This window comes from Rattus norvegicus, chromosome 15 (genome assembly GCF_021556685.1).
Source record: "Rattus norvegicus strain SHRSP/BbbUtx chromosome 15, alternate assembly SHRSP_T2T, whole genome shotgun sequence".
Lineage (NCBI taxonomy): Eukaryota > Metazoa > Chordata > Mammalia > Rodentia > Muridae > Rattus > Rattus norvegicus.
Window position 1 is genome coordinate 37,995,955 of NC_141548.1, and position 22,300 is coordinate 38,018,254.

At 42.4% G+C, this 22,300-nt stretch overlaps 2 protein-coding genes across 13 annotated transcripts in view; one reads left to right on the forward strand and one right to left on the reverse strand.

The window, feature by feature from the left end:
- Positions 1-9,050, reverse strand: part of Nup58 (nucleoporin 58) — a 48,873-nt gene extending 39,823 nt beyond the window's left edge. For 8 of the 9 annotated variants that reach the window (XR_015637869.1, XR_015637870.1, XR_015637868.1 and 5 more), the window contains exons 1-4: positions 8,802-9,050; positions 5,518-5,660; positions 3,187-3,336; positions 1,836-1,973 (exon numbers count right to left, since the gene is read on the reverse strand). Coding sequence is in view for 5 of the 9 variants with exons in the window: in XM_087584936.1 (XP_087441062.1) it covers positions 1,836-1,973; positions 3,187-3,336; positions 5,518-5,660; positions 8,802-8,902 (532 nt within the window). In the remaining 4 variants the exon portion in view is untranslated. The remainder of the gene's footprint in view (positions 1-1,835; positions 1,974-3,186; positions 3,337-5,517; positions 5,661-8,801) is intronic. The other variant, NM_139091.2, reaches the window with a different exon arrangement.
- A 12,840-nt stretch (positions 9,051-21,890) lies between these two features.
- Positions 21,891-22,300, forward strand: part of Mtmr6 (myotubularin related protein 6) — a 38,150-nt gene continuing 37,740 nt past the window's right edge. For 3 of the 4 annotated variants that reach the window (NR_172203.1, NM_001394711.1, NM_001394712.1), the window contains 1 exon segment: positions 21,925-22,032. Coding sequence is in view for 2 of the 4 variants with exons in the window: in NM_001394711.1 (NP_001381640.1) it covers positions 22,009-22,032 (24 nt within the window). In the remaining 2 variants the exon portion in view is untranslated. 4 annotated transcript variants of the gene reach the window in all.

Sequence of the window (22,300 nt, forward strand, 5' to 3'; positions counted from 1 at the left end):
TTTACTTATTTAAATCTCACCTCACTGGCAAAAAGGTTCAAATGGACTACTGTTAGTCACAGTAATTATAGTTATAAGCCAACTAGAATTTCTTGCTGACTAATCTATTTTGCCACAAACCAATGCATTCCTACAGTGGTATGTCTGCTACTGGACAGTCTGTTTTAAAAATTGAGAAAATGTGATGTGATAACTAAAAACTAGATTTAAATTGTGGCAGTGACTAAAAGAATAGTTAAATAAATATTATTATGCTAGGTAACCCCAACTCACAATCTGTAACGTGCCAATATGGGAAACAATTCTTGTCCCAAGCACTTCATGAAAGTGACACTCTACCTGCAACTCTTTTTTAAAAATGTTTTTAAAAGATTTATTTATTTATTATGTAAGTACACTGCAGCTGTCTTCAGACACACTAGAAGAGGGCATCAGATCCCATTACAGATGGTTGTGAGCCACCATGTGGTTGCTGGGATTTGAACTCAGGACCTCTCGAAGAGCAGTCAGTGCTCTTAACCACTGAGCAATCTCTCCAGTCCCACCTGCAACTCTTAAAGTCAATGGCACTTAAGTTAGCAGGGGCATAAAATAAGCACTGAGCACTGTGTCAAGAGTCCAAGAAGTGGTGCAGATTTGGCTGAGAATCCTCTGCTTTCTGATTCCGTGAGATGTGAAGAAGACAGGATGCAAGCTCTTGTCAGCATAGGCAGCACTGCCCAGCTGCTAAGCTGTAACCTCTGCTATACTCCCTTTAAAGGAGCTCAAGTTGCTTCTATCTAGAAGTTGGCTACAGGGATAAGAAAAGCAAATTCAGAGTGCTAGGAGGTTATAAAATAAACTCTTGCCTCTCCTTTTCATTTTACCATCATTTTGATTTCATACAAATCTGTGTGAAAAATGTTCACATGCTTATTCTACAAGCAGGTATGATACAGTCATTATATGTCTGGTCACTGGAAGGTGTTTTGAGTAAATACAAAACTAGAGAATAGCAAAAATTAGCAATCACAAGATAAGGCAAATTTGAACACTACCAGATTTCTATAGGTTACCCTAGCCCACTCCTTTCCTTCCTTTGAACTGCCTGGCTCTTTTCCATTCCCTTGATAGAAGACAAAAATTACTAGGATCTTTGGCAGAAACAACTAGGCCATGCTTTTCCTCCTACACGACCAAAGGAAAAGCTATTATAAATGGGCCTAAGAACACCATGGTTCCTATATTTAAATATTCTAACTGGCAAACCATGGAAACTCCTGAGGTTATATACTCCTACATGAAACAATTACAATGTCTTCAAATAACAGGAAAGCTTTACTCACTCTCAAAAACACCCTCTGCTGACTTCTAGAATGAAAACCACATTAAGAATACAGGTCTCGGGGTTGGGGACTTAGCTCAGTGGTAGAGCACTTGCCTAGCAAGCACAAGGCCCTGGGTTCAGTCCTCAGCTCCGAAAAAAAAAAAAAAATTCAAAGAATACAGGTCTATATGGCTGTAATACATGAAGTTAGGATGTAAACCTTTCTTATAACTCACATTAAACAAGCATCACCACTGAACCACACCCCCTGCCCAAGACAGTTGAACTGACATTTACTTAAAAGACAAATACCTGTGGAAATTTTCTAAATCCTTCTTATAATAGGCTCATTGAGGTAAACGAACGACATGTTCTAAAATATGGCTAAGATGTCCACTTATATAGGAAATTACTTTGGTTTTCATATTGAAAGAAAAACATTATATGAAAAAGTATTCTTTTAGCAAGCTAAAATAAAGTAAATGTAAATACAAATATTTACTTTTGAAAAAGGAATACTATTAATTACCTGATGTTGCTGTGTTTCCACTCTGGAAAAGTGAACCTCCCAAACCAGCTAAGGCCCCCCCTAAGGAAAGTCCTGTTGATGCTGCTGTAGTTGTGGCTGGTGTTGCTCCCAAGTTATTCAACGTAAATCCTGTGGATGCTGAAAGTGAAAGAGAGAGAGAGATGAATAGCCTTCACACAGAAACAGCACTTTAAAACCCCAGAGGGAGGGCTGGAGAGACGGCTCAGCAGTTAAGAGCACTAACTGTGGGGTTAGGGATTTAGCTCAGTGGTAGAGCGCTTGCCTAGCAACCACAAGGCCCTGAGTTCGGTCCCCAGCTCCGGGACAAAAAAAAAAAAAAAAAAAAAAAAAAGCACTGACTGCTCTTCCAGAGGTCCTGAGTTCTATTCCCAGCAACAACATGGTGGCTCACTCACACATCTATAATGGGATCCAATGCCCTCTTCTGGTGTGTGTGAAGAAGGACAGTGTACTCACATACATAAAATAAATAAATAAATCTTAAAAACAAAAAACGAACAAACAAACCCTCAGACACATCTGAAACCACTTGCCCAAGGAAACTTAGGAAATACTCGGAATAAAGAGTAATACGAGTTTCAAGGCAGAAATTAGTAACTCTCCCATTTCCCCCTCATCCAACAAAATCCCCTCCTCCCTTGGGAACTATTGCAATGGTACCCAGCAACTAATTCTAAACAACAGTATAATTTTTAATCCCAGCCAACAATTCTACCTTTAAAAGTAAATGAATCATGAACTAGGTAAGTTTATAAATGTCTTTACACTTTCTGCCATCAACAGTCTCTTAAAAACAAGATAAAAACATCTCTACACTTCACTCCTCTGACTTGTTATTCTTTTTTTTTTTTTTTTTCTTTTTTCCGGAGCTGGGGACCGAACCCAGGGCCTTGCGCCAAGCGCTCTACCACTGAGCTAAATCCCCAACTCCTCTGACATGTTACTCTTAGTAGAGACCACATTTCAAGTCATAACAGCTTTAATAGCCAATGCTAACTTATTTTTTCCAGATAGTCTTGTCACATAGACAAGCCTTGCCTTGAACTCAAGATTCTCCTGTTCTCCCTCGCAAATCATAGGTGTGGACCACTAAGCCTGACTCTAAAAAGTCAAGAATTCAATAGGACAAAATCAATTAACTATTCAAATAAATGTCCCAAGGTATAGTTGTCCTTTAAAAATTTTTTATGCTTGTACAGTAAAACAATTTACTCACTTAACCATCTCCCCAGTCCAGAGATGTTTAATTTAAATGGCTACTGCTATTTTCTAACTGAAAAAAAAATTTAATATAACCAACAAATTCAGTTTTTTTCCCATTCTGTCTCACCTGCTGGAGCTGATGTCAGAGCAGACGAGAGAGTAAGACCACTAGCTGTGGTAGAAGTGACGGGCAGGGCAAATGGTGTGGCAGATGCTGCAGGTTTACTGAATCCTAAACTAAAGCCTGTTGTAGATGCAGATGTAGTAGCTGTTGTTCCTGTTTCAAACAAACAAACAAACAAACAAACAAAATCTCATTTTTATCTTAATCATATAAATGATATGTTGACTTTAGACAGTATTTTATGTCTGTGATCCTTTTCTCTACCATAAGAAATAGGATAGAGATACACCAGTTGGGACTAAATCATGGTGAATACAAAAACTTTGGGTTAAGAAAGAAATGCAAGATGGGTGTGGTGGCTCAAGCCTTTGATCCCAACACTCAGGAAGCAGAGTCAGGCAATTTCTGTGAATTCTAAATCAATTTGGTATATTGATATGTATATACTAAGTTCCAGGACAGACAGGGTGACACAGTGAGACCCTGTTTCAGAAAGTGGGGGGAACCACAAAGAAAAAGAAATGTAAAAACAACCACTCTAAAACTGTAATCAATTTCAGTTCCTTCCCTAGCTTGCCTACAATGGCTACAATAGCACTTATTCCCTGTACTCCCTTTGCTGTCAACAGAAAAACAGCCCCTCCTGTCCCACCCAGACTGTACTCCTGGAAACCCCCTCTCCTGGACTCCATCCCTATCAGCACCACGTTCTCTCCCCACTCCTCCTTTCCAGGCCTTGCCTGTGCATCTCCTTCCTGCACTGCTCCCAGAGTTCTCTTGCTGCTTCCACCACTGATGGCTCCAGTTTCATCAACAGGTACAGGAATCTAACCCTAGCTGCCACCAGCTTCTTTGGTTTACTGAGGCAGTGTCTTGCTAAGTAGGCAGAGCACTCCTACTGTGTTAGCCTCCCTAGCACTGAAAGAGCAGGCGTGCACCACCACACCCACTGTGAGCCTAAATCTCTGCCTACCTGAATCCCACTGGCTGGTAGACCTTGATGTCCCTTTGAGTCATGTATCTGACCACAACACAAAAGCCTGCACACACTCACTTCAGCCAAGTCAATCACTCAAGGCAGAATCCCTGATACTTTTTCCTTCCTTTGCATTGCTTTAGTTCAAAATCTTATTATTAATTTTATTTCAAAAATATTGCTAGATTACTAGCATCCTCAAAAACATTGTGAGACCACATAGGTGGTTTTAGATGTGGATTTATGTTCATTGCATTTTAGGTATGTGATGCTTTAGTGGAAAAGAGACTGTGTGACAGTCTTAAATCAAGCCCTGGTTGTCTCTGTAAGATGTTAACAGCCCTGTCATACCTTGAAGCGAAACTTTTAGTTATCTATAACATCACAGAATCATGGGGTGGGGAGCATACCTCTCAGCGGAAGAGCACTTGCCTTCGTGTTTGTGAGGTTTAATCCTTGCTGCTGATTTTTTCTCTTAAGGCAACTAGTGAAACTTTTGGAGCCACATCCAAAACTACCTATGTTTAAAATACATCTATAACTTACACAGGCATAACATTGAAGCATTCAGGTTTTATATAACCAAACACTGAAAGGTTTTTGAAAAACAATTATATGGGCTCCATACAAGTTCTTTACAATTATTCTTCTTTTTCCTACTCTGAAATAGTTCAAGAGGAGAAAACCCACAAGTCATTAGAAAGGCAGAGTTTGCTCTTCTCAAAACTTCTTACCCAGAATTAATTGTATGGTTGTAGCTGCTATTCCCAGACACAAAAAGACAAACTGAATGATCAATAAAGATGGTTTCCGGGGTTGGGGATTTAGCTCAGTGGTAGAGCGCTTGCCTAGCAAGCGCAAGGCCCTGGGTTCGGTCCTCAGCTCCAAAAAATAAATAAATAAAAAAAAATAAAGATGGTTTCCTTCTAGATTCCACCTTCAGAGAATGATACTTATAATAAGACTGATATATGTATTATAGCAACAAATACAAGCGTTTTCCCTAGAGAATAAAAGGTGAATAAGGAAAGACTTGAAGCACACAGTACTAAAGCTGGAAGGTACTATCTACCACTCAGAGACTTTCAAGAACTACACTTTTTTCTATTTTAATATCAAAATGTAAAACAAATTGGTAAACTGCCTTAAGCATCTTTACTAAAGAAAAAAATACTATATTATATATAATTTACAAAAATCATCTTGATTCATGCTTACGACTTTCTGATGCTTCTCTGGAGCTGCTCCCTCTCCCACACAAACATCCAATTCCAGTGATGGTTCTTAAATAAAGACAGAGGACGGAAACCGGGAAAGAAATATCTCATTTACCCTGAGGACAAGACCATCCTCCTTACCTGCACTTGTTCCTCCTAGAGTGAATCCAGTGCCAGGCTTAGATCCAAAGAGTCCTGTTCCAAAACCACTGGCAGAAGTAGATGTAGATGCTGGTGTCGCAGAGCTTCCGAGAGTTCCGAAGTTGAGCCCCACAGAAGGTGTGCTTGTTTATTGAAACAAAACAAAACAAAGTCTGCTATGGCTAATATATACTTTGGAAAAATAAAAAATTAACTGCTTAAAATTGTTTTCTCTCATAAAATCTATGATGCAAAAGACATTAAAAGAAATACGCCTAACAAATTCAAACACCGTCCTTTTCTCGTTAAGAACAAAACCAAATGTAAAGTTTATCTTAAATAATACAATACTGAACCTGTGAGCTATTTGGGAGGCAAAGCAATCCCACCTTCTCGGCCTGTGTGGGCTACACAGCACACTCAAGGACAGTCTGGGAACCTTACCCAGACCACCCCTCAAAATTTAAAAAGCAAAGTGCGGCTTGAGAGCACTGTGTGCAGCAGCAGCACTTGCCTAGCACGCGCACCACTGGAACTTCACTCCTACAAAAGCAAGGAACACAAGCTGGGAAAGCACACTCCACAGGATGCCAGCTCACAAGGTAAGAATCAACAGAGAACACAATGCTCTCAGGTCTTCACTTGAAACCTCGCACGCACATTTTAAATGGCCCACGAGGATTGCTTTCCCTTTGAACTACTTGATAGCAGTCCACACTTCTAACTATAATAGTTCAACAAGGACTCACATAAAAAGACATACATACATTACTCTAGGTAGGTTACTGCTGCCCCTTTACTGTTATAGTAAGTATCATGTCCTCTGTCCAGACTGTGCTTACAAAAGAAACTCTTTACATAGCCTCTGGAAACCTAAATAAACAACAGTTGGTAACAAGAGGGGACTGTGAAGTTCAAAACTTTATTGTTCATCTCAACCCCCAGAGGTCCAAGTTGGATACGTACAGGGAAAGATTATAAAAATGACAAAAGGTTTCAACAATTTGACACCTCAAAAATCATGTAAGAAAATTAATAGAGACTATAACACATAAAACACAATGGGAAATCTTACTACTCGTGGTACATATTTATTACTTCCAATTCTGCCACTTCTGAAAGTCAAAATCACACCAAGCACAGTAACATGCTTGTAATCCCAGTTATTCAGGAAATTGCAATTTTTCAAGCTTGCCTGAGCATCTTAATGAGGCAGTCTCAAATCTTTTTTTAAAAAAGGGGGCATCTAGAATTGGTGGCATAGGTCTATAATAACAGCTACTTACCCAAGTGGCAGGATTGTCAAATCAAGGCCTACCCAAGTTTCAAGTGAATTCTAGGTCACCTCAAGACTTCTGAGTCTGCCAGGAAATAAAGTATAGAAAGAGCAATGGGGTACAGTTCCCCAGCACTGCACTTCCACTGTGTTAAGACCTTCATTCAGTGCAGCATAATACTTGTTTTAAAACATTTAAAAAGAGGCTGGGGCATGGCTCAGGGATGGAGGCTTGTCTACCAAGCACAAAGCTTCAGGTATAATCCTCAAAACACGCGCGCACACACACACACACACACACACACACACACAGAGAGAGAGAGAGAGAGAGAGAGAGAGAGAGAGAGAGGGAGAGAGAGAGAGAGAGAGAGAGAAACACCAACCACCTGCAAGGTGATGGAGAGAAGATAGCTCTGATTTAACGTACAGCCATTTGCTAGCTAAATTAAGACAACCACAGTCCTGGTAACAATATCACGCTCCTTATTTCCAGGAACCATCAATCCCACAGCCAGTCATAAGAGCTATTCAGTCTTCTGCACACCCTGGGAGCCCAAGAGGGAAAGCTGCAATTTAAACACTGGAAATGTAGACTTGCAGTAGGGAGGCTTGAGTAGCAGATGATGAGCTTCTTAAAGAACTAGAACTTGGGGGTTGGGGACTTAGCTCAGCGGTAGAGCGCTTGCCTAACAAGCGCAAGGCCCTGGGTTCGGTCCCCAGCTCCGAAAGGAAAAAAAAAAAAAAAAAAAAAAGAACTAGAACTTAGGATGGATGAGTAAAGGCAGGAGTACTCTATTGTGTTAGTCTCCCAGTGACTTAAAACAGAAAGTATTGTATTTCATATAAATATATTAAGTACATATTTATATCTTTATAAATATATTAAATGTATGGTCTGTTTTGTAATTATTTTTAAGACATGTAATTTAAACTAAGTAGAGCTGGAGATGGATCAGTGTTAAAAGGTCAAGGTAAGATTCTCAGCGGCCTTACCATGGCTTCTGGCCTCAGTAGCACACAGAGGTCTCCAGCCCCAACCCTCCCATTTTAAATTTCAAACCTGGTAACTCACAGTGAGCCTTAACTAAGTGTGTGTTTGGCGGGTAGGGGGTCTGGTCTCTGAGGGCAATGCACACCCATGATGCACAGATGAAAGTAAAACGCCCACACACTAGACAGTATAGGTAGTGAAGCTAAGAGAGCATATGCAAAAATGTAACTTAGCAGGGGCAGTCTGATAGTACTGTTATTTTGGATGTGCTGTATCTAACGGGACTAAAAAATAAAAGAGCTTTCATTAAGTCTACAGCCTTTTTAGTCAATAGCCACATTCTTCTTACATTTCAGGAGATACCTGTCCTTCAAGTACACATTTCCATAGACTGAGTGATTAATTCTTTCACTGAAAGAGCTTTCTGGAATCCCTAGCTATTCATGTGTCGCTACCTGAATATATTGCAGACTGAGAAATATACTACTTAGGCTTGTAGTGAAAGGAAAAGACCATGTGGACGGTTGTAACACAATGCTTTACGATGCTATGCCAATCTGTATGTGGCACAAAATAACTATGATAAATGCCATAAAAGCTTAGAGATGGGGTCCTGTGGCACAAAGGCTTGAAACAAACCACCGTTAACGTTCAAAACCTTAAATACTGTAATGAAATCTAAACCAACAAGGGATTTTTTTTCCCTTATGTTCTACCTATTCTTTTGTTCCTAAAAGCCAGCAACAAGCTGTCATTCATTTAACACCCATTCTGTCCCTGAGCCTGAGGTGTCGCGTAGGCGCAGCCGCGATGCCAGGCCGCTTCCAGCAGTCGGGCCCACTCCGTGTCGTCACGGCGCGTCTGGGGATTGCAGATCCCCGGCAGCAGAGGTCCCCTCCCCGAACATTCACAGCCCTGCGGGGATCGTAAGGAAGCCAGGCAGTCTGAAGCCAGGCCTCTACATGCCGATCCTCGCGGGAGAGCACCACAGTAGCAAAGGCTAGTCAGCACGGTTACCTGGACGCGCCGAAGGAGAATCCGCTGCCTGTGCCGGTGCCGCCGGGGGCCACAGTGGTGGAGCCGAGGGTCCCGGACCCAAAGGAGAACCCCGTGGCCATGGCAGCCCTTGGCGCGAAGCCGTCAGCAAGGGTGGAGAGGCCTAGGACGCTTCTGTCCCTTCACTTCCGAGGAGGGATGTGCCACATTGCTGTCGCCCAGGGGAGACCAGGCGGGAAGTTCAACCCCAAGCAGCGGAGCGGCGAGGTCGGAGGGGGGCGGGACCACACGCGAACGCATGCGCAACACCGCCCGCGCGGAAAGCACTAGAAGCGCGCCCGCCGCGCAGGGGACCCTGGGATCGGTGTGGAGGCGGTACTAGTGTGAGGCAGGGCGGATTAGGTAAGGTGGAAGCCCCGCCTACTCTCTTAAAGAGATAAGCCTCTGACCTGCCCCGAGATTCTCGCGGTATTTTGTGTCTTACTTCATGGATGAAGAACCTCAAGTGCGCCTTTTGTCCGGCCTCCTGTCAAAAACCAAGCGTAAAATTCTAGAATTGGGGAGGACCTATGTCTGAGTTTCACTGGGGGCCACTGCACCCGAGAAAAAGAGGGTGTCTACCTTTTGAGTGTCTGGAAATTCACGGGTTTTAATTTACACACGCTTCGGGGCAGTACCCCATGGTACTGCTAACTTAAGCTTCCTGCGCCGAGTTCAGCAGGGCGGCGTGACACTGCGCCCCAAATCCTAGTGGGCAGAGAAAGGGATGAGTGGCATTCTTGGGGACCTTCCCTGATGGTTGCTTTCTGGCCGTGTGGCTTTCCCACAACTTGCGTTATTTACTGGAGGAACTGTGGAAAGGATAAGGACAGAAATGAGCGGTCTAAGTTAGAACCTACGGGCACCCAGAGCAACATGGACACCAAGAAATGCTTCTTAGCGGTGGTCTAGGGGCACTGCCATCATGACATGACTCCAATTCTCTGGCAGGAATTGGCATACTATTCCTGCCTGCGAGTGCGTTGCCTAGCAACCAAGTCTTGTTCGATGAAGTTGATCCCAAAATCAAATCCCTCAGATTTATTCTAAAGCACAATCTTTTCTCGCCATGGTAGGGATTCAAACAAAAGCCCAGTGGCCCCTGAGTCTGGCACTCACTGCTCTTTATATGACAAATCCTTGGAATTTCTTTTCTCACAACTCCCCCATAATTCAGCATTTCTTTTTGTGTTGGCCTACAGTTGGCTGAATCAGAACATCCTCCAAATTCATTGTCTAGCCCTGTCCTCTCCCCAAAAGCTTAAAATGATGAAACTCTCTTCCTCAACATTTCCCTTTGGGAGGGCACGAAAATTAGTGACGTCAGAGGTGTGTTTGGCGCATGATGTGATGTTAGCCACGAACCATGCAAACTACAATAAAGACTAACCTGGCAAGATATCTTTATTGGTGAAGTAGTGGCATGAATGTCCCAGAAAACTTTCCTTTTGACTGGAAAAAATTAAGAAGAATCCAGATTTTTATAGAATGATTCCAAAACTTGAGGTTACCAACATAAAATTGGCAAGAGCTACATGTCTGGCTCTTAAGACTCATAAGGTTAGTGGGATGGAATGATTATTTTAAAATATAATAGAATCTAATATGCCTATGGTCAGAAAAACTATGTCAATCACTTTCAGTAATTCTTTAAATCACAACTTTAAAATTCAAAGTTTACTGAAAAATTTCAACCTGACTCTAATAAAAGTTTACGGGGGAAAAAAGCTTCAAAGGAGCCATTTAGAACAACAAGAAATGTCATCTTAATCAAATTTTCATATATTCATGTTTGATATATGGCAAAGGTCAGCTATACAACAGTGATAATTGACCCATATCCCACAGGGACAAAACACCTGGAATTTTTGATCAATGGTATTATATTGCATGCTACTGGATACATCAAGTTTAAGACTGGACCTTAAAAAGTCCGTTCCCCCTATTAACACTTCTCGATTGTATGTAATTCTGCCCCAGCAGCATGAGGTGTTGAGTGGTGCTACAGTTACAGTGTATGGAAAGTTAACTGAAAAGGGGTCTCCATCTATACCTTCTGGAGAAGTCCCCACCATGCTGAACTAAGATTTCATATGCAGGGGTTGGGGATTTAGCTCAGAGCGCTTGCCTGACAAGCACAAGGCCCTGGGTTCCGTCCTCAGCTCCAGAAAAAAAAAAAAAAAGATTTCATATGCAGCTGTTTTGTACTCATAACCCTCAACCCACTCGTGTAAGTAAGCACGGTGAATTCCTTTTTTTTTAAAGTTTGTTTGTTTGTTTATTTATATGAGTACACTGTGGCTGTCTTCAGACACACCAGAAGAGGACATAAGATCCCGTTACAGATGGTTGTGAGCCACCATGTGGGTTGCTGGGAATTGAACTCAGGACCTCTGGAAGAACAGTCAGTGCTCTTAACTGCTGAGCCACCTCTCCAGCCCCAAGCAGGGTGAATTTCTTGATTGGCCAAACAAGATCTGGGTGGGATGTGTTGTTTGTGCCCTATCTGGAATGAGTAGGCATTTGTTCATATCTCCTCAGGAAAAATCACACAGCACCTAGGCTAGTGTAAGCAACAAAGCTTTCTCCAAGGATCAGCTAAGTGCTCTTTGTCATGACATTGCAAATATTTTTATTGTCTTCTATTTCCTTACACAGATCTGCATATGGTTTTTAGTAAGCTAAACCTGATTGTATAATCCTTTATTGCTCCCACCACCTCATAAAACAGTTTCTTATGTGCTCTTTTGCTGTGATTTTAATTTAATTTAATTGGAAGATCAATTATCAGAATTATTTGAGGTTCATTATGGAGGCATATTGCACTAGCAAGGATCTGGTGCTTGCTGCTTACTATGAAGTCTTGAGACACGATTAGCTCCAGCCCATTTAAACACCATTTACCTCTTGAATGCTCCTGGACTAGATAACTGAAATGAATCCAGACTAGAAATCTGCCTAATGGCATTTTCATGGTTATAATGTTTCCAACACAAGCACTCCGTCTCCTTCTGTTCTCATTGTCAAGGTGCATTTCCTTCCCTGGGGCACTGGATTCTATGAGTTTCTTTCTGTCTAGGGCTTTATGTAGGTGGGTCTTCCATTGGATTCCCACCTAAAGTGGACCCTGCCCTTGGGCTTTTAGTTGGGCATCTAAGGGGGTATCAAAACAGATAGTAACTTACCTGATTGACATGATCTTCCTGCAGAATCAGCATCAGTGTCACACATTCCTCCATATCTGTATATGTCTTTGTATACTGTCTTGCCAGTTATTTAATTCTTCATAGAATTTGATTTTATATTTTCCATTACTTGAGGTTTTGTTTTAAGCAGAGTGATTTTCGAGCTTCTCATATTACCATAAATGGAACTTTAATATGGATTTTGAAAAGCGAGTCAATATAGAATGGCTAATAAGACTGTGGACTATGGAGTCAGACTGTCTGGCTTTATGCCACAGCTCTTGACTTTATCTACTCTGTAATATCAGACAACTTCATTGTATTTCATTTTTGTCATCTTTGAAACAAGAGAAGTAACAGTTCTTTCTCCATAACACTGATAAGATACTTAGCATCCTCCCTGTCACCTTATAATCACAGTAGACATTAGCTAATATCAGTCTTACTGTCAGAAAATTTGGAAGAGAGAAAATGTTAACTATCAAGAAACAAGAGGGAGGGTGATGAACAGATAAGACAATAGTTTGAAGCAAAATGTCATTAAAAGTCTTGAGGTGTATTATACAGTGAGTTTGCTTTTCTGTATTCTCAGTATTTCCATTCTTTTCAGAGCTCGCTCTCTCTCTCTCTCTCTCTCTCTCTCTCTCTCTCTCTCTCTCTCTGTGTGTGTGTGTGTGTGTGTGTGTGTTATATACTGTTATACTAACTAAGACTGGTTTCTGGGTCTTCTTATATATTTACTTTACATCTCCACCATGAAGTAATGTCAATTCAATATCCTCACTGCATTAGCAATATATTTGTAGACAGAGCCAGGCATGGTGGAGCATTACCACAAGGATAAGAAATTTTCTTCAAAAACAAAACAAAGGGCTGGAGAGATGGCTCAGCGGTTAAGAATACTGGCTGCTCTTCCAGAGGACTCTGGTTTGATCCCCAGCCTCCACATGGTGGCTCAAAATTATCTGTAATCCTATTCTCTGGGGATCAAATGCACTTTTCTGACCTTCATGGGAACCATCCACACGTTTGGTACACACGCATACATTCAGGCAAAACACCCATATACCTTTTAAAAGGTATGTGAGTGTGTGTGGGGGGGCTGTGTGTGTGTGTGTGTGTGTGTGTGTGTGTGTGTGTGTGTGTGAACACAACTGTGCCACACAACATCTGTAGAGGTTTTAAGGATTGAACGTGGGTTGTCAGAGTTTTGTTGCAAGCATTTTACCCATGAAAAGTACCATTTCCTAATTACAAATGTGAAACTTCTTAGTTCATAAGTCTTGGGTAACATGGAACAGGGTTTCTCCACCTCTTCATCACTGCCACCTAGGGCAGGACGATTTTGTTCTGTGGACTTTTCTGGCACATTGCAGCTGGCCTGGACCTACTAGTTGTGGGTATTCTGCCAGCCCAACCAACATAATAAAATGGCTCTAGATTTCACCAGCCATCCCATGGAAACAAAATGCTTCTAAAAGGAAAAAAAACAGATATTACCGAATTCAGTATTCGGACATTTGCCCAATGATGAACTAGTGAGTTCTAAATGAATTTAAAAGTCTGTATATGCATATAAAACTGCTGTGTTAACTTTCCTCAGGGAGATGTGAGTGATAGCGCCTCACTTCAGATAAGGCACAAGGACAGACCCAAGGCTGGTTCAGGGGGACAAAGAGAGTGATTGGAGGTTGAGCTACAGACATGAGATGTTGGTGATCCCAAGAAACTATATCTCCAAATGGTTTCACCTGAGTTTGCATGATAGTTGCACTGATGGAACATCCTTTCCTCTTAGTCTCCCACACTTTATACTCTGGCACCACTAAGACCATGTACAGTGGGACAGAACCATATGCAATTGAAACACACACAAGACAGTGGCAGGAATCTCAGTTCAGCTAATCACATACAACAGCTCCTGTTTCCCTGCAAGGGTCCCTTGCAGGTGTCATGTTGTTGTAAAAATATAATAATAAAAAAGAGTATAGTTGTCTTTTACCCCGCTGGGTCTGTGCTGCGGAGCCCAAGATATCTGCTAGATATCTTGGTGGAAACACATCCCCATTCCTCTGCGGCCCAGTGTCTCTTGCCGCCACTCACTTTCCTATGCTCAAACCCTCACATAAAAGAACACACAACACAATAATCTTAGACCCAATTGATAAGATATAATTGCCTACTTAAACATACAAAGCCCGGTACCATCCATCCCTTAGGAACATTGATAAAAACCTGTAAATACACAGAGCAGAATCTTAACATCACCTGCCATGGCTTCTCTCCTCTCTCTCTCTCCCCTGTCTCTTCCTCTCTGTCCTAGTCTCCTCCTCTTCCTTCAAACTTCTCTCCCGCCCATCCTTCCTTCTCCTCCAATGACAGGCCTCCTTCTATCCTGTACCTGCCCCTCACCTGTACTTTACAAATTCATTGGGGAGGTGGTTCTGGTGAAGTCACCTGAGTTCTGAGTAGTGACTAGGAAGCTGTCCTTGGGGCAGTGGAATTAGCATCAAAATACAGATAACTTCAGGGCAAACCACAACAGTGTCACAACTGCAGTCACTGTGCTTAGAGGACAACGTTCTATAACAACCTTTTATTTTCACAATGGCATCAGGCTGTGAGTACATCTTTTGTGATCTTTGTAGCCAAGAGTCAGTGCTTGGGAGATAACACAGGTCTATAGATAATCCTTTATCTTTAGCACTTTAACTTAAGATGCTACGTGATGACTTTTTATTTGAAAGACACTTGTCATGGCTAGAGAAATGGATTGTCAGCTAAGAGCACATGCTGCTTTTCTAGAGGACTAGTTTCCAGTATAGGCCAGGAGGTTCATAGCCTCCTGTACCTCCAGTTTCAGGGAAGACAACACCCTCTTCTGATCTCTAGCATCTTGTTTTGTAAAATCCCAAACCTTTGATTTACCAAATGAAGACTCAGGAATCAGACGCTGGGTGAAAGCCTGCTAGATCAGAGAGGCAGAGAAAGCACCCAGCAACCTTCCTGTTCCATGGAAGTCCCAGAAGGAAAAAGCTCCTCTCCTTCTCCATGCTGTCTTAAATGCCCTTCAACTCTTTCTGTTTCCTGGGTTTTCTTCTATTCACTCCCTGTCCTCTGGTTGCTTGCTCCACTTCTTGACCTAGGGTCGACTTTATTTAGCTCTTGTTTACAGATGAAAGATCCTAGCTCGAGTCTCAGAATGGGGTGCCCCAGGAAACACCGATCCCAGACAAGCCCCCAAATAAAAGATCCCCAAAGAGAGACCCTTTCTAAAGGCGCGGGAAATCACGGACCCCAGACACAGAGAGACCATTTTGGATGTAATAAGCAAAGGCGAGGTTTATTACGGAGATCTATTACGGGAATCTCCAGGTCGACACATATCCTGCACAGGAGACAGAGGTGTCGACCCCGAAGCTCAAAAGTTAGGGGTTTATATAGGGAAGGCTAGGGGGGTTGGTGCGGTTACACACAATTGGCTAATTTCTGGCGCCGTTATAAGTGATTGGCTCATTTAAACATGGCACTGAGATTACAGCACAGCAGGAGAGTACGTATTGACTGGAGCGAACAGGATTTTAGAAGCTAGGGGCGGATCAGGGTTTGAAGGACATCTGGTTAAGATGTGACTCTGAGGATGGTTTGGGTCAGTCCTGATAACTCGGGCTGGTTCCTGCATTCCTTTTCTTTATCTTTATGGTCTGTTAGTCCTAGTGGCAGGGCGGGGCTGCCTGGACTTGCTTTTCACAGTGTTTAGCCCTGAGTTTGTGAATTTTGAAACTTACTCTTTTAATTTTATATTTTTAAACCTTAAATCTGTATAATTTTCCTTTCACAGAGAGCTCTTGGGTTAAAGTTGTGTGCTCAGGGCTGAGCCACACCACAACAAGAAACAGTTTTTTTCAGTTCATAATCTCAGGGTTTACAATGTGATCAAATATCCTGCAACAACACAGACAAACACATATACATAAAAACAAGATTAATCATAAAAAGGTTTGAATATTACTAATAAATAATACAAATTCAACTTAAAGTTAAAAGTGGGAAAAACAAATTTTAAAAGAGAAATTTACGATATACTCAGGAAGATAGGGGCACTGGAGCTGCAGGTCCCCCGTGCTCCAGACACTGCCCGGGACTGAAGGGACCGGATCAACAGTTCTCTGCACCCAAATCCCAAGGGAGGGAGAGCTAAACCTTCAGAGAGGCAGACACGCCTGGGAAGCCAGAAGAGACTACACTCTGCCCACATTTCTGACTCCAGAGGAAAACACCTAATGCCATCTGGGACCCCGTGCATCTGGGTGCGTGGGGGCTCCCAGAATAGGTGGCACAGGCCCTCCTGGTTGCCGCCCTCACGGAGAGCTCAAAAGCAACCCCCCAAGAGCAACTTGAGCCGCGGGACGACAGGTAAGACGAACTTTTCTGCTCCAAGGGACTTGCCTGGTGGAATCAGGACACAGGCCCACAGGAACAGCTGAAGACCAGTAGACAGGAAAGACTACACGCCCGAAAGCAGAACACTCTATTCCCATAATTGGCTGAAAGAAAACAGGAAAACAGGTCTTCAGCACTCCTGACACACAGGCCTATAGGACGGTCTAGCCACTGTCAGGAATAGCAGAACAAAGTAACACTAGAGACAATCTGATGGCGAGAGGCAAGCACAGGAATTCAAGCAACAGAAACCAAGACTACATGGCATCATCGGAGCCCAATTCTCCCACCAAAGCAAACACTGAATATCCAAACACACCAGAAAAGCAAGATCTAGATTCAAAATCATATTTGATCATGATGCTGGAGGACTTCAAGAAAGACATGAAGAACTCCCTTGGAGAAACGCAGGAAAACATAAATAAACAAGTAGAAACCTATAGAGAGGAATCACAAAAATCCCTGAAAGAATTCCAGGAAAACACAATCAAACAGTTGAAGGAATTAAAAATGGAAATAGAAGCAATAAAGAAAGAACACAGGGAAACAACCCTGGATATAGAAAACCAAAGGAAGAGACAAGGAGCTGTAGATTCAAGCATCACCAACAGAATACAAGAGATAGAAGAGAGAATTTCAGGAGCAAAAGATTCCATAGAAATCATTGACAGAACTGTCAAAGATAATGTAAAACGGAAAAAGCTACTGGTCCAAAACATACAGGAAATCCAGGACTCAATGAGAAGATCAAACCTTAGGATAATAGGTATAGAAGAGAGTGAAGACTCCCAGCTCAAAGGACCAATAAATATCTTCAACAAAATCATAGAAGAAAACTTCCCTAACCTAAAGAAAGAGATGCCCATAAACATTCAAGAAGCCTATAGAACTCCAAATAGATTGGAACAGAAAAGAAACTCCTCCCGTCACATAATAGTCAAAACACCAAATGCACAAAATAAAGAAAGAATATTAAAAGCAGTAAGGGGAAAAGGTCAAGTAACATATAAAGGCAGACCTATCAGAATCACACGAGACTTCTCGCCAGAGACTATGAAAGCCAGAAGATCCTGGACAGATGTCATATAGACCCTAAGAGAACACAAATGCCAACCCAGGTTACTGTATCCTGCAAAACTCTCAATTTACATAGATGGAGAAACCAAGATATTCCATGACAAAACCAAATTTACACAATATCTTCCTACAAACCCAGCACTACAAAGGATAATAAATGGTAAAGCCCAACATAAGGAGGCAAGCTACACTCCAAAAAAAGCACAAAACTAATCGTCTTGGCAACAAAACAAACAGAAGAAAAGCACACAAACATAATCTCACATCCAAATATGAATATAAAAGGAAGCAATAACCATTATTCCTTAATATCTCTCAACATCAATGGTCTCAACTCCTCAATAAAAAGACATAGGTTAACAAACTGGATATGCAATGAGGAACCTGCATTCGGCTGCCTACAGGAAACACACCTCAGAGACAAAGACAGACACTACCTCAGAGTGAAAGGCTGGAAAACATATTTCCAAGAAAATGGTCGGAAGAAGCAAGCTGGAGTAGCCATTCTAATATCAAATAAAATTGATTTTCAACTAAAAGTCACCAAAAAAGATAAGGAAGGACACTTTATATTCATCAAAGGAAAAATCCACCAAGGTGAACTCTCAATCCTAAATATCTATGCTTCAAATACAAGGGCACCTACATACATAAAAGAAACCTTACTAAATCTCAAAACACACATTGGACCTCACACAATAATAGTAGGAGAGTTCAACACCCCACTCTCATCAATGGACAGATCATGGAAACAGAAATTAAACAGAGACATAGACAGACTAAGAGAAGTCATGAACAAAATGGACTTAACAGATATTTATAGAACATTCTATCCTAAAGCAAAAGGATATACATTCTTCTCACCACCTCATGGTACTTTCTCCAAAATTGACCATATAGTTGGTCATAAAACAGGTCTCAACAGATACAGAAAGATAGAAATAATCCCATGTGTCCTATCAGACCACCATGGGCTAAAGCTGGTCTTCAATAACAATAAGGGAAGAACGCCCACATATACATGGAAGTTGAACAATGTTCTACTCAATGATAACCTGGTCAATGAAGAAATAAAGAAATTAAAGACTTCTTAGAATTTAATGAAAATGAAGGTACAACATACCCAAACTTATGGGACACAATGAAAGCTGTGTTAAGAGGAAAACTCATAGCTCTGAGTGCCTGCAGAAAGAAACAGGAGAGAGCATATGTCAGCAGCTTGACAGCACACGTAAAAGCTCTATACTAGAGGTCATGTAACTCAGTAGTACTCTCACCTGCTGTGCAATACATGACATCGAAACACGTAGCTCTCGATGGTGTTAGCTGTATCAGAGGCTACTTTTGTCTGTGTCAAACTGCATGAGACTTTCAGCCTTTCACTAAGTTCTGTGCAGGAGTCTGAGGGATGGGTTTTAGGCCTCAGAGGGCTGGAAACTCCACCCTCAGAGCATGCTAACTGCCATTTTTTTTCATCTTTATTAACTTGGGTATTTCTTATTTATATTGCGATTGTTATTCCCTTTCCCGGTTTCCCGCCCAACATCCCCCTAAGCCCTCCCCCTCTCCTTCTATATAGGTGTTCTCCTCCCATCCTCCCCACATTACCACCCTCCCCCTAACAATCACGTTCACTGGGGGTTCAGTCTTGGCAGGACCAAGGGCTTCCCCTTCCACTGGTCCTCTTACTAGGCTATTCATTGCTAACTATGCGGTTGGAGCCCAGGGTCAGTCCATGTCTTTGGGTAGTGGCTTAGTCCCTGGAAGCTCTGGTTGGTTAGCATTGTTGTACATATGGGGTCTTGAGCCCCTTCATGCTCTTCCAGTCCTTTCTCTGATTCCTTCAACAGGGGTTCCATTCTCAGTTCAGTGGTTTAATGATGGCATTCACCTATGCATTTGCTGTATTCTGGCTGTGTCTCTCAGGAGAGATCTACATCCGGTTCCTGTCGGCCTGCACTTCTTTGCTTCATCCATCTTATCTAGTTTGGTGGCTGTATATGTATGGGCCACATGTGGGGCAGGCTCTGAATGGGTGTTCGTTCTGCCTCTGTTCTAAACTTTGCCTCCCTATTCCCTGCCAAGGGTATTCTTGTTCCCCTTTTAAAGAAGGAGTGAAGCATTCGCATTTTGGTCATCCTTCTTGACTCTCATGTGTTCTGTGCATCTAGGGCAATTCAAGCTTTTGGGCTAATAGCCACTTATCAATGAGTGCATACCATGTGTGTTTCTCTGTGATTGGGTTACCTCACTCAGGATGATATTTTCCAGTTCCATCCATTTGCCTATAAATTTCATAAAGCCATTGTTTTTGATAGCTGAGTAATATTCCGTTGTGTAGATGTACCACATTTTCTGTATCCATCCCTCTGTTGAAGGGCGTCTGGATTCTTTCCAGCTTCTGGCTATTATAAATAAGGCTGCTATGAACATAGTGGAGTACATGTCTTTGTTATATGTTGGGGCATCTTTTGGGTATATGCCCAAGAAAGGTACAGCTGGGTCCTCAGGTAGTTCAATGTCCAATTTTCTGAGGAACCTCCAGACTGATTTCCAGAATGGTTGTACCAGTCTGCAATCCCACCAACAATGGAGGAGTGTTCCTCTTTCCCCACATCCTCGCCAGCATTTGCTGTCACCTGAGTTTTTGATCTTAGCCATTCTCACTGGTGTGATGTGAAGTCTCAGGGTTGTTTGATTTGCATTTCCATTATGACTAAAGATGTTGAACATTTCTTTAGGTGTTCCTCAGCCATTCGGCATTCTTCAGCTGTGAATTCTTTGTTTAGCTATGAACTCCATTTTTTAATAGGGTTATTTGTCTCCCTGCAGTCTAACTTCTTGAGTTCTTTGTATATTTTGGATATAAGCACTCTATCAGTTGTAGGATTGGGAAAGATCTTTTCCCAATCTGTTGATTGTCATTTTGTCCTAACCACAGTGTCCTTTGCCTTACAGAAGCTTTGCAGTTTTATGAGATCCCATTTTTTGATTTTTGATCTTAGAGCATAATCCATTGGTGTTTTGTTCAGGAAATTTTCTCCAGTGCCCATGTGTTGGAGATGCTTCCCCACTTTTTCTTCTATTAGTTTGAGTGTATCTGGTTTGAGGTAGAGGTCCTTGATCCACTTGGACTTAAGCTTTGTACAGGGTGATAAGCATGGATCGATCTGCATTCTTCTACATGCTGACCTCTAGTTGAACCAGCACCATCTGCTGAAAATCCTATCTTTTTTCCATTGGATGGTTTTGACTCCTTTGTTAAAAATGAAGTGACAATAGGTGTGTGTCTTTCTGCAATCAAATCACTCTTTGTATAAGAGTAGAAATTTTGTACCATCTGTAAATACACCACAATTTATAACCTATAGTATATGAAATCTGAGCTGAGGCAGTTCCTGGCATGAACAACGTACATGTGTCGAGTGTTGAGAACTAAAGCTGATTTCAGAAGCAATGCGTGAGATAGGCTGCTCCCTTTAGATTGATCACATTGGGTTTTTAATTTCGTTTTAGTCAGCCTTTGGCCCCCGGGGTTGCCATGTACAGTTTAAAAAGTGTTGGTTTAATTGAAAAGCCTTTTGCAGGAGGCAGCCAGAGAAGCAAGAGAGAGAGAGCACAGCATTGGTTAGAGAGGCAAACTGCCCATCCCAGTCATTTTTGTTTATTTACGGTAATCGGAGGTCAAAAAAGTTTCCAATAAGAATTTAACAGATAAGCCATCTTTCTAACTTTGAGCAATATTTTCCAAATAAAAAAGACATTAATGTAGCATCTTAAATTAAAGCGCAGCCTTAACTACACACCTGTAAGGGTTATATCCTGTCACTTGTCCACGAAGTCCTTATAAAATGTACTCAGACTTAATACTGATAATCACAATAGTGCTTCATGGGTTTCTTTTTTTTTTTTTGGTTCTTTTTTTCGGAGCTGGGGACCGAACCCAGGGCCTTGAGCTTCCTAGGTAAGCGCTCTACCACTGAGCTAAATCCCCAGCCCCGCTTCATGGGTTTCTAAATATAATTTAAATTGTCTTGGTAATGGAATTCAGAGACAGCCAGTCTCTCACTCACTAGAGAATTAATTTCTTTTGGTCCGGAAATAACTTTAAACCTAGATATATGTTCTAGTTCCCCTTGTGCTGGTTCTTGTAGAGCTGAACACACGGTCAGCTTAGTCGGCCATGGTAATGCCAATCCTCCATCAGAGAGGGCGCTGTATAAAATAGTCCATGCGTGCGATCCAGCTAGCGCACGCTCTCGATGGGCGACGCTCTGCCTGCTGTCAGGATCCCCTCTGTGGCTGGGATTTGCGGAAGTGTTTCTAGGCGACAGTGTTCTCAGACGACGCCTGCGCAGTGGCCGCCGCCGGCGGGGTGGCTGACGCTGCGGGGTTGAGGGAGTTCCTGCGGGTGGCTGTCACCGCCCCGTTCCTCTCCCAATGGTGTTCTCCTGAGGCTAGCTGCCTGCGGGCGTCGCCCCGGGATGGAGCACATCCGGACAACCAAGGTAGTCGGCGGGAGATCCTCGCAACTGCCGGGGTTCACCCCGCAGAGGCGAACGGGCAGTTTGGGGGTGCGGGGCCTCCGTTGCGGGTCGGCAGTTTGGGGGTGCGGAGGCTGTGTGGACGGCGCAGGCGCCTTGACTGGAGGTGTTTGGGGAGTCGGTAAACGGTGGCCGCCCAGCGAGCTTTGCGCTTTTGAACAAGACTGGGGCTGCTTTTTATTTTGGGGTCTTTCGGCCGATCGCCCCCAGCCTGGTGGATCCAGTATCCGTC